The sequence below is a fragment of the Opisthorchis viverrini genome, assembly GCF_000715545.1.
Source record: "Opisthorchis viverrini unplaced genomic scaffold opera_v5_206, whole genome shotgun sequence".
Taxonomy (NCBI): Eukaryota; Metazoa; Platyhelminthes; class Trematoda; order Opisthorchiida; family Opisthorchiidae; genus Opisthorchis; species Opisthorchis viverrini.
In genome coordinates, this window is record NW_008751862.1 from 478,641 (window position 1) to 491,896 (window position 13,256).

Consider the following 13,256-nt stretch of genomic DNA (forward strand, 5'->3'; position numbering starts at 1 on the left):
GAGAATTAATCTTGCCAATTGAAAGTGTAGTGACTGCCTTGTAAAGCTTCTAAAATCCGAGAGAATATCGTCGCTTGATTGAGCCTAAAATGCATATATGCTCAAATTAAACACGGTCGACTATTTGGATACTGTAAGGGCTAAATGTCTAGAGAATTCTGTCCTGAAAAGTGCATACTTGTTCTGGTTTCGTGAGGAGTCATTAGGAGCTCAAAAACAAGAATACATGCTATTAGTATATATCTATATATCTCCTCAGCTGAGATAAATTTTGTTACTCTTTTTCAGTAGACTAAAAAATACTAATTTCGATAGAGCTCTGGTAACGCAACACCAAAAGCCCTGTTGTTTGGTTTGTTCCTGAGCTGGGCGAGGTGACATCATCAGTGCGTAGTTGTGCGTAGCGGTGGGTTAGTGGTTGTGCGTTCAATGTGTGTTGGAGGCATGACCCCCTGTCCTTGATATCTAACACGAGGACCAAGAAGGCCACAAAATCAATCTGGAAAACGCAAAAATTCTGACATACGAAGACACGTGACACGGAAGAGAATTTCTGGAAGCATGGTACTCTACGGCAGGTTCAATCAACCGGTGCATCGAACTGGATCCAATTTACGCACCTCTACGTGCGAGAGATCAAACATCGCAACCGAAACACTCAAGGAGGACCGAATGATGGATTCACAAACGAAGAAATAAGGAACTCCTCGGAGTCAAATCAATAAAGGTCACAGCCGGAACTAGGAAGGACAAAGGTCACTCCAACATCGACTAGACTACGACGGCGAGGGATGCCAAGTTCAAAGGTCACGTGGGCATTGGCGAATGAAGACACGGGATAAAAGAACAACTAAAGGAACCGCCCGACAGAATAACTAATCGGGGTCAAAGGTCATCCCCGGCTGCTAGCACGTATATCAACACACACGTAACACTAGTGAACTCACAACCACTAACCCACCGCTACGCACAACTACGCACTGACGATGTCACCTCGATTGGTGATGAAACGTTTACAACCAAATTGCCCAGCTCAGCGAACAAGCCAACGACCATCTACGCTACCTGAGCTACCGACATTCTCCTCTATAGATAACCAAAAGCCCTGTCGTCTGAGTGATCCTCATCATAAGAATCAAACCACAAGATTTAGGTTAACTATGACCTTGTCTGCACCGAAGTATTTTTCGCCCTATTCCTGCTTAGGTTAGCTACTTGAATAAAAGTCACTTGCACTTGTGTGACGCTGGTCAACCACTGAGTTCAGAAAGTATCTTCTTGTTTCCTCTTATTTTCTAAGGGCCACCCCTCGTTTATGTGAGGGTCTTATCTGAATATGTAGAATTTTTTGGGAACTAATTTCTTTGCTATTTTTTCCACGTCGCCAGTGACTCGGTGAAAACGGGAGAGATCTGCGGAGTTGTTCTTCCACAGTTAAAGTTGGCTTTCCTGCCGCTAAAGATGAAGTTCATTTAAGTGTTAGAGTATTCACGTCGCTCAAGCGTGAACACATTCGGCTGTCCAAACGTAATAAGTCAGGTGCATCCAGCGTGCGCCTACGGAGTAGTGGAACAACGCTTACCTTGAAGATCAGATGTCCGGAGTTCAAACCATGGCACGGTCAAAGATACACACTAGTGACCAAATCTAATAAGAGTAAAACTCGAGCCCAGTGTTTCACCCCTTTGATTTGGTCTCACGAAAGTAACTGCACTAGGACGAGGTGAATACTACTAAAATGAGCGTGATGTAGACGTTAATTGTGTGGTACTTCTCAAAAGAAAGATACATCGCTTGTATTGGGGTTGAAAAGTCAGGTCCCGAAAACTGGGGTTAACACTAGAACGCTCCGATGGCTATATTGCACAGTCTTCCTCTCCAGTTCCAAAAACCTAGTGTTAGTTTTTTGACAACCAGCTTGACTTTTTTTTACCTCACCTGATTACTTATTGTCCACTTCTACAAATTTTATTTTGTTCAGTACAGTTTCCTACGAACCGTGAGACAATCCCAAAGCGATCCGTGATCTACTGGGACACTGGTGACGGTCACGCATGGCTAATTCGTTGCCAAACATGATGCGCCACTGGATACAGATACTGTATATATGTATGTATATAGACGGAGTAGTTGCTGCATGTGTGAAACAGCATTCACGAGCACATACACCGTTTGTCATCTTGAGGTATGTATCAGTTGAGAGAGAGATCTGTGATAAAGAGTCAAAAAAAAGAACACGCTACATTCTAGCCTGTTAGGTGTGACATCCGGAAACGCAAAGAACCATCAAATAAGTACACTGTCAGTGTTACAAAGAAGAAGGAAGTTTTGGGATTGCGCAAATTTTTTATTCGAAAGAGCCACTATATAAAACCTTCTAGACCACACAGTTCCTCAGATTAATCACCTCCCTCTGAATGTTTAGGCCCCGACTGTGTAATGTGCTCTTTGCTTTAATCTATGCGTCATACCAGACATTCGCTAACACCACAAGCACACATGAACTTTTGGTCGTTCTGAGACGCCATCCTCTAAGTTTGTCGATGAAAAATCAACAGCACCAAAGTAGAGCTAACAAGAAGATATTTCTGTAGTTTTTGTTCTAGCTTCACGAATGATGTGAATTGCTCTCGGCCGCAAACTATCACTTGTCTTGTCCAACTTTGCCTTGGAAAGTAGAATCTGCTTCATCTACTAGGTGGCCAGAGGTAAAGGCATCGAGGAAAAACTTAGCCCATATAATGTTCTTTTTCTATGCTTGAGTACTATACTATAAGTGTGAAGATTTTTTGGGAGTTGGGGGAGTTTCTTCAACATAAATGAGTAATATTGTGAAACAAACATATCGCAAAATCACTCCTTGTGAAATGATTCCTAGGTGTGGGTTTTATGAAGGGAAAAGGCCTCATTCGTAGTACAGTACTTGTTTAGATGACAGCTTTTGTACACAATGCAGATCTTCCTAGAGCTGAAACTAAGCTGAATGGTATAAAACTAGGACAGACGGATGCAAAAACGGAGCAGAGATCTTTTCAGAGCTGGGAATTTAACACCCTACAACAAGAAATTTTTAAACTAAATATACTCGTTTGCAAACAAATTTGGTTTCTCGAGAGACTCACATGAAACTCAGCTGAATCACTCGTTCGTGAAATTTCCAGGCAACTGAATGTGCTGCACCAGGCCGCCTCATGTTTCAGTCGCTACGATATTCGAGATATGGCGATACATGTATATTCGTAACGTACTACTCATAAGGTTGATGAAAATCCATCGACAGCCCACGACCGGTTTCGCCCTTCTTAGGGCTCATCAGGTAGGCAAGGTTCCCAAGTTTCCATTGACCCACTCAACCCTGCACTGACGATATCACCTCGATTGGTGATGAAACGTTTGCAATCCAACTGCCAAGCTCGGCGAACAGACCAACAACCAGACCTTATGTTCTACTTGGGCACGGTGCTGACTAGATCTGGTAAAAGACTAACACGGCGAGTGAACAGTGAGGGAATTGTGATCGAATTACGTTATGGTTTAATTCATCTTGTTGAACCCTGGTAACCTCCAAAAGGTCAACAAAACATCATCACCTTATGGGCTGTCGCTGAAATTTCAGCAACCTTACATAAGCTATTAACTTTCCTTGTGCGTTTTATCAGACATTGTCCCCAACCATACATCTGCGTCATTACTAGATCTGTAAGTAGAGAGTTTGCGCCGACTTTGTCAGTCGATACTATCTGTAGGAGCTTGATTTTCCTCCTTTTGGCCCAGTCTGCCCCATGCGGTGGCAGTTTTAAACGATAGATGATAAGTTGAAATTTTATTCACGTGTGCATAGTTCTTGGAAAAGAATGAATTAAGGCGAAAATATTACCAATTCTGTCCAAAAATTCTCAACCAAATCACCTGCTCGACAACACGATGCCCCCACCGCAAATGTGACGGCAGCAAATCACTTATAATAGTTTGTCGGGTGTGTAGATTTTTTTTACGCATTTCCTGATGTGATTGTGCTGGCTAACCAAGGCAGATTTTCAATCGGGGAGGGATTTGTGCTCAAGTCGTCTGACACGGGACTCGGGCATGTCAATTATCATTATGTTTTCAATTTATTATTGAAACTACAAGGGAGACGACAAACCAGAGAAAAATGCCTGTGTCGACGTGACAGCTTCCGATCAGTTGAGGAGAAATGAAACTGCTAACCGTGTGCTAACTCTTTTGCTCAAAAGTGCTCCTACTGGCTGGATATGATGATTTTTCCGTTCTTGTAAACCTTCGCGAGAGAGTGCGTCCTGACTACTAAAGCTTCCCTGTTTGTTCCTTTTAGTACGCCATGTCCACTGAGGTGGCTTTGGCTGTATCAACGCACTCGAACTCGGGTGTTCGTCGTAACGCAATTCCGGTCCGGTACACGCCCAAGGTCACCCATGATCGGTGATCTTCTGTGCTGTCTTATGTTGGCCACCAGTTGAAAGTGTATTAATACATACTCACAGGAACAAGCATAGTGTTGGAATGTTTCTGGATAAACCTGCACTGATAAAGCATAACAAACAATTGCATGCCAGCATTTATATGCATCAGACCGCCTGGGTCTCGGTGGACCAGCTTGTACCTATGCATTCTGACTCAAGTGGCCAACGCCTTTGCATCACTGACTGTCTTTACTGTGTGGGACTATTAAGTATCCCAATAAACAGCTTTCCACCATTGTGATCATTACGTACATTTGTGTCTGTGAACACGCATGATAAATGTAAGGCCCCCTCGCTGTTCTAAGCCACAACCAATGAGTATTTCGACAGTTTCGTCCTCAAGGATGTGGCGCGTTCTTGTATGATGTTTGACCGTATTGTAGTAGCAATCTCTAACAAAGCATTCAGATGCGAAGGAATATCGTTCGGAGAAACCAACGGACCAGGACAAATATTTGTTTCTTTATTCAAGTGTTGGAGCAGTGAAAAGGGATGAAGTTCAGTCCCAAATAGCTTTATCCTGGGTAACAGTGAGACAGGTTATGCTTTTGTTAAATAAAACAGTTAGGTGGTGAGTACAATGTACTGAAAGCTTAGTTTATTCGTTTTTCCTTGTTTGCTGTGATTAATGAGATAAGCAGAGAGAAAACGAAAAAATACGGTGTACCGATGGAAGTGATTGTACTGACTGGTCGCGTAGGATAATGGCAAACGCAGCATAGCTATCAGCGTTCATTCTTCAAATCCATCATCATTCATTATGAAGGGAACTGTCAACCAGAATGAGGATTTAAAGTTAGTAGGAAGAAAGAGACGAGTGTAGCGATATCTCAATGAGCTAGAACTTCCGTATTGTTCAACTATTCAATGTGAATTATACCGGATAGTTTATCAGGCATGTGGTGTAAAGTGTAACCTGAGGGGATACAGTCTCAGGTATGATAAGCATGCAAAACGAACATCTTGAGGCCGTTCCATTGATTTTTAGCCAACAATAGAACTAGCTGCTATTCACCATCCTGTAGCACAGTTGTTTGAGCATTACATTCCGGTATACCCAAAAAACCAGAACATTCTGAGGAATCAATTTGGTAAGGGTCAACCTTTTTCTGGACACTGAAAGAGTACTGTATTTTATGACGCTATGATTACGAGAACTGATTCCACGCTTTCAACGAATTTCCTTGATTGTGATGAAATTACAATTCGGCTTTCGAGGCGTGTGTTCGAAAAATTTATTGCTGATAAGTTTCACAATAGATATGGATGGCCGTTAAAAAACACGATTGTCTGATTATAGTGTAGGGAGCTAGGGCTGCCTCCGAAAATTTCACCCGAGTTATCAGCCGCTTAGCAGACGGGCCCAACTCAATAAGTTTCTTTGTCTGATGGGGCTTATCAGTCGGATGCAGCAGTGGTTGATCGCTCAACGTTCTGTTTCACATTTCACTCTGTCCGCTCCAACAGCATGTAACCGACAATCTCGCTTGTGTGAGCACCGATTTGCCAGACATTTTGACGTCTTATTATAAGGAACATTTGCGATATCTCTAAACCAAAAGAAGACCAGGATAGGTAGAGAATGTTTGTGCCCATCAACTGCTGACCAAGTCCATAAAATGTTGCACTTGAATGGCCAAACCAAGTAAAGCCCGCTCAAAACGCATCCTCCTCGATAAAACCGGTTCACGGTGTTATCCATGCATATTTCAAAATAACCGTGCTTTCGAGAAATACAATCATTTGCATATCAATGTGGTTTTCAGGAGAGACTCAACTGAATCTCTCGTTTATGATATTCGAGATAGCGCAATATGTTTTTCATTAAGGAAACTACTCACAAGTTTGCTGAAAACTCTTCGATAGCCCACGACCAGTTTCGCCATTCTTAAGGCTCATGAGGTGGGCGCAGTTCCCAAGTTTTTATCAACCTCATGTTCTAGCTGAACCCAAGTTGGACTGTTTTTGAGAAATACACTTTTTTTGCAAATCAATTTGGTTTTAACAGTCCAATTTGGGTTCAGCTAGAACATGAGGTTGATAAAAACTTGGGAACTGCGCCCACCTCATGAGCCTTAAGAATGGCGAAACTGGTCGTGGGCTATCGAAGAGTTTTCAGCAACCTTGTACATAGTTTCCTTCATGAAAACCATGCTTTGTTCACTATCTATCGTTCGTGCAAGTCATGGGTTTGCCAGTCACTAACACACTCACTTTGAATGTATATGGATTGCTGCTTCCGAACAAGCGTAAATGTTTGAACATGCTCGTACTAGGGCGTCATACATGGTTGTACCAGGCGCTTCAGATGTAACCCGATTGTGCCTAAAGATGGCCCGAAACAATCTGTGACAGAATAAGATCTTTCTAGCGGTCTAAAGACATTGCGGCTATACTTTGCTGGGATCAACTGGGAGTTCGTCCATCAAGCAGATAAGGTAGTTGTTAAGGTGTTCGTTTCAATAATGGATTGAAAGCACACGTATTCGCCACCTTTTCAGAAGTAATGGAAGTGCGCTCAGAGTGCGTATGCAAGGTCTGCACACAGCCACCGCATCTCTTGGTTTTATGCTATTTAATTCTTGCATCGAACCATCGTATGACCAAGGGACAAACGTTGTTAGATTATCTCGATTCAAGGACAACCGAAGTGTTCCTCGAAAGGTAAGAGGAAGATGACGACAGGCCGCTCTTTCTAGGTGAGCATACTATTGCTGTTTATGCACTTATTCAAATCAGACATATTTCTCAAAACAGCAAGGCCGGATTTTTTGCTCAGTGTCCAAAAAGTTTCATCCACCTAATGCGTAAAAACTGTTCGTATTAAATGTGTAGGCCAGTAAGAGACTTTTTGCCTTAATTTGGTCAGGAAATCGCAGTAGAGTTCAATGCATATCAGGCTTACTCCAAAACTTCCCCGTAGGAGTACCGTGTGCACGTTCTCTGTAAAGCGTCCTTTCTCATTCTAAGGACTTGAAAATTGAAAAGGAAACAGTTGAAATGATGCGATAAATTGCGATGAAACACTCATTGTCTGTACAACGGAAATCCATTGCGTCGATTGTGCCCGTAACCCGCGATATAAAAAACGGGGCTCCCATTTACATTGGAATTAGTATGTCTGATTGCAGCTTAGACGTGTGAGGCTTTGGATTATCCACCTTTTTCGCCTCACCACTGTCGAAAGAATCACAACAGTGGTGGCCTCCCTTATATTGACAAGCGATCAATATATTGCATGTTGCGCACGAGCTGTACTCAACAAATTTGTATGACTAGAGCTAACGTGTCAGTGAATCGCTTGGCCCGAAAAGCATCGTCTTCGGCGTACAACGAGCATCAGTGACTAGGATGTAAAAACATGACTAGATGTAAAAACAAGACTGAGAGTGTGGGGGAGTGTCTGGGAATTTTACCGGATATTTGAACCTGTAGGCGAATCCAGACTACGCAGAAAAACCGAGAAGCTCTCTACCGCTGTTTCAGTCTTACTTGGAATCATCACAAATGCGCATCTGACGAAACTTTAGGGAGTCCTTACTACGCGACTTCTTGGTTGATGGTTTGAACACCTAGCCGTTCGATAATTAGTGACTAATCAGCATCGTGATGATGATGCATTGAAGCAATAAAACTTCCATTTTTGAACTCGTCCAACGAGGAGCCAGTCAAAACGTGTGACCACGTGATTTCCATCCCGTGATTGATATGGCGCTATATCCTGTCTAAGTCTGAATTTATCACACTGCTGATCGGCCGTTTTTGACTGAGCGTTTAAGTGTTCAAACTCCTAGCGTAGATGTTGCGGGTCCTGGACTTCCTTGAGTTTGGTGAGATGCACGCTGCTGGTGATTTCCAGTAAGAATGAGACAGTTGTGCATTTCAGCTCTTCAGCACAGATTGGCTTCATTTTCAGGATAAAATCTTATTGAAAAAAACTGTTAGCTGCAACATAGAACCAGCAGTCAACCGGGGCGAATTGGGACCTTTACTTTTTCGTGCACTGGAGTTCAAGGAGATAATCCAGTATCCATAGTGAAGTTTATAAAGAACTCATCCTTTGAAACAGAGAACACAGTATACAGCATCGTGTCTTCTGAACCCATGGATGAGGGGGATTTTCGGTGAATTTCCAAATTCACTGCGAACACTCCAGCTATACTAATATATCTCACAAGAACCCTGGGTTTTAGAAAACAGAAATGATGTGTAACACTCCATTTTTAGATGTTCTATAGGCTGTTGGGGATAGGCGGGTTGAATGGCTAAATCAAATGAAAGAAATTATGCTGACACTTCTATGACAGCCCTCGAATTCGGTAGGCTAAGTTGAGGTCTGCTCGGGGTGACAAAATATCCCCAGTCTTATTCTATCCAACGGAAACTGGGACTACTTTTTGAAATGTGCTTACACTAGACTTGTCAACACAGTTTAACGTCCTTCTCAATCACACGAGTACCCTGGGGAGACGGATATGTAGTACTTTTCACACAAAACCAATGGCGCAAACAACATAAAGTACATTCTGTTCTGTTGAAGAAGATGCCCGAATCACGTAACCTTCTGGTGGGTGATGATGGTCGCTACTCTCCATGGGGGTCTCACTCAGGATTGCAGTCTCTTGATTCTCAATTCTGTATTTATCACAGTCATAAGACCTATGTTTTAGCCGTTTACCGGGAACGGTGGATCACTTGAATCATTCTGTTCGGTATGTTAGGCACGATGGTTAAAATCTGATTTAAAAACTGTTATACTATGAACTCAGACCTGGGTTGAAAGTGGTACATTCTCATTCAAGAGAAGGCTGCAAGCATATTGGAAATCAGGCAAAAACATTGAGGCTTACTGGAGTATCATCAGTGAAGCCTAACACCTAATTTCGAGAAACATACATCCGACATAGGCCAACCAGTGAACCTTTTCTTGCTTTGGAGCTGACAACTCTCTACCCAAGTGTGATAATCTGTAGCAAAACGCGGCCTCTTTGAAGATCCTTGGAACATCAACCATTTAGCTTTCAGCAGCAATTTCCTGGTAGAAGATGGGCTATGAAAGTAGCTCAGTAGAATTATGTCATCGGTGCTTATTCGTTGCGGATTCCCTGATAACTGGCAAAAGTCAACCGAAGCTTCATATAGTGGCGGAATCCCCTCAGCTGTTCGAGTTTTCGGCATCAAACGTTAAAGCAAAACTTGTGGTAGTATTTTTTGGGATAGCTTCGAATTACTGCCTCGTAGTTATGTACTTCACGTTATAACCTCGTATCCGTGTTGTTAAAAAAACTAGCTTGTTTTTGAAACTGGTTTAGAGGCATGCATTTTTATAGAAGTAATTAATTTACATTTTACGCTGCTCAATAAGGACGAATTCCCTACTTTTCGTAATCTAAATTCATACTGATAGTGTGAGTCGACGAACCCACCAGCCTGAGCTCTACTGTCATGCGACGGGCAGGCTAGCATAGCCTCTGAGATAAACGCTGAAATATTTTTTCTGCTAGGACAATATATACCCTTACGTTTTTTCTTCAGAAAATGCTCCAATAATCGCTGGGACACTTTTGACCCCTAGGGCTCCGCGCAACCGTCGATTCCGGGACACTTTCATCAACTGGCAATAGGAAACAGCCTGTGTCGGCGAAGTACCCAAAGGAGTCAGTGATGATTCGCTTGTGCTTTCCAGAATGAACGAACTGGAGACTTGCGTACAACTTTTTTTGTCATCAAGCAATAGCAGCTGTTTATTCTTGACAAAGCACAAAACGCATTGGCCACAGGAACACTCGAGACTAATTTACTAATGTGATTCAATTTTCTGGGGCCACAGCTAAGTACGGGCATCGAAAAACTTGAAAATATCCATGTACTACCGGAGTGAAGTGCCTTGCCTTTTCTGAGCTTTAAAACCGTCTAGCTGATGGAGAGCATTTTTGAGAAGCATTGTGCGAACAAACGCTCTTCAAACGTTACCGCATTTTAGGCTGTTCCTTGAATACGTTTTTGTATATTTGCTTGAAACATGTCAGTAGACAGCTTAGCTACGCTAACTACGGTTCTTTCCATGTGAACGTAGCCTAAACGTCCCGAAACAACATCTCTTTCATTCCATGAAAAATATTCAAAATTTGCATTTGGATATTCGAATAGGTGAAATAAATTCTTCAAGATCCTTTGATCACAACCGTTCAATTGTTTGTCTCACAGCTAACCAACAACAGACGACAGTTATTTGTGCCCTCATTTCCTATTTGTAGAAAATACCATGTGTTAATTGGATGAAAGTTTGGCGACGTGTAATTCTCACCATTCCCTCACCCTAACATTATTGACCGTCATGTATAAATATGTGTTGGAGTGCTTGTGTTTATTTATCCCTAGTCGGTGAATGAAATGTTTGGTTTTGTTTACATTCACTCGAAAACTAATGAATTCTGTGTTTTTGTGGATCGCTCGCTCTGATTCGAAGGCATTATTCATTGTGGTTTGGATTTACTTTCATACACAAGAGACAATTCATGCTGAGAGAAATATCTCGGTAACCTTGGCTACAACACAGACTACAATCAATGTTACGGGAATGAACAAGACAGACGCTTCCTATTGGCCATCAGCGATTCTCATGCTTACGACGCTGACAATGTCCATCATAACGGTGGTAACTGTTTTTGGTAATCTATTGGTTATCAGTTCTGTGATTATGAACAGAAGTCTACATGGAACCACTCATTACTTGATCGCATCACTGGCTTTCGCAGATATGTTCGTTGGTCTCCTGGTTTTTCCACCAGCAATAACTATGAACCATTTGGGTTACTGGCCGTTCAGCTGGAAACCACTCTGTATCATATGGATCTCCTTAGATATCCTCATGTGCCACGCGTCTATCCTCAACTTGTGCTGTATATCAATCGATCGCTACATTTCAATCACACACCCGATTGGGTATCTGGCAGTGCGTTCCAACCGGTTGGCCATCGTTATGATTTCCATTGCTTGGGGCCTTCCAGTCATAACTGTGGTGGTTCCGTTATTCGGTTCAGCCAGTCATTTGGTCACAGAAACCATTTGCATGATATCACCCAGTCGGCCGTTTCGGATATATGCCACCATAATGTGTTTTGCAGCACCGCTTACCCTGATTTGTTTTGTTTACTTACGTATTATTGTGGCGCTTAGGAGGCGACCCGCGCCCTCGGCAACTCACATATCCAGGCGCCCCAATTGCCCTCAGCAGAGTTCTGTACTCCAACAAAAAACCACACATAAATCTTCTGGAGGGGACATGATGATGAAGAGCAAAGACTGTCATGCTGATAAGAGTGAGATAGAATCGCATCCCAGACCCGAAAGCATATATCTCTTGGAACACACTGGATCGTTAGACACAAACGATCAGAAGTACTCGGTCCGAAAGGGTAGCTCTATCCAGGGCGCTCAGTTGGACCACCTGATTAAACATTTAGAAGATCGAAAAAACAACGCACGGAATAAGTCCGAGATAGTACGACAAAGTCTCAGTTCTACTCTGCGACAAACACCTCAAAACTATTTACTGTTGCAGTCTTGTTCTGAACCGTGCTATCTGAACAACATGAACGAGACTGTTCGAAAAATTGCGGACCATGTTCCTCTGCTGAAAATTAAACCCTATGATGGCCGGAGTTTGCAGAGTATGAAAAATAGTGACAAAATCACCATGGAATGTGAAAATGAAGGAGCACAATTCATCAACTCAGAACGTCAGAGCAAAGAAGTGAACGAGATGGCTTTGCTCACGAGTAAACAAGAACAACAAGCCGGGGAAAAGAAAACGGATCATTCTTCCGATTTTACTGTTCATACAGCTAGAGCAGCGGAAACGTCAGTTGTCAGAAGACGTAGACCACATGTGTTTGTATTGATGCTAGGCCAAAAAATCAGCTCAGTTCTGGTGCATCTATTTGCAAGTGGTTCGTTGCATCGGTTTCGCAGGCCGATGGCAGACATCAGTGACAGTCTCGTTCTATCTGCTGCTCAGGAAAATTCAGAAATGGGCATGGCCTCTATTCCAAGTGCACAGAGTCAATATGGTAGGCTACGACGTGTTCGAATAAAACGCAAAATGAAGACTTTAACGGTAGTCACGTCAGTAATTGGATGTTTTGCCCTCTGCTGGATTCCGTTTTTTGTTTGTTTCATCCTAGAAGCCTACGTTGGACTACTTCCTCACGAACTCACCCTGTTTGTAACACTTTTAGGCTATGCAAATAGTGTGTGTAATCCATTTATCTATGCACTTTTGGATGACAGGTATTCCAAAACATACTTAGAAGTTATCAAATGTGAGTATTGTAGACTATTCTCGTGTAAAGCCTCTCTTAGTAAATAATTAGTGCAATACTTGCTTTTTTATATTCTTTAGCGCTCAAATTTGTGGTGGTCTGTGAAATGACTGAACGATGAGAAGTGAGCGTGTAGATCTTTTGAAACCGGAGTTATAATGTTACTTCGACCATTGATGTTAACCGGGTTTGGATATGGACAATAAAAGTTTCAGGAGTGGTCAATCAAAAACACGCACGAAGCGGAATCGCTGAACGAGAAAGCGTCCGTGAGCTAATTGCTCATTCACGTAACCCATTCGTTATTTACATCTCCGAAGCAATTTCGGAACTTGGTTTTCTGAGGAATGAATCAAATTCACTGAACAAAAGTGATTCGTTTGGTGACGTGAATGTTCGGGGCCAGTTATTCTCATTTAAAATGTGGGAAAACGTGGGGTGCATCTAAAAA

General features: G+C 42.5%; 1 protein-coding gene across 1 annotated transcript; it reads left to right on the forward strand.

The window, feature by feature from the left end:
• Positions 1-10,908: 10,908 nt before the first annotated feature.
• Positions 10,909-12,852, forward strand: T265_08198 (hypothetical protein; the record flags this gene model as incomplete). Its single annotated transcript, XM_009173927.1, has 1 exon — positions 10,909-12,852. One exon carries the CDS (start codon positions 10,909-10,911, stop codon positions 12,850-12,852), a length of 1,944 nt encoding a protein of 647 aa, XP_009172191.1.
• Between the last annotated feature and the right edge of the window lie 404 nt (positions 12,853-13,256).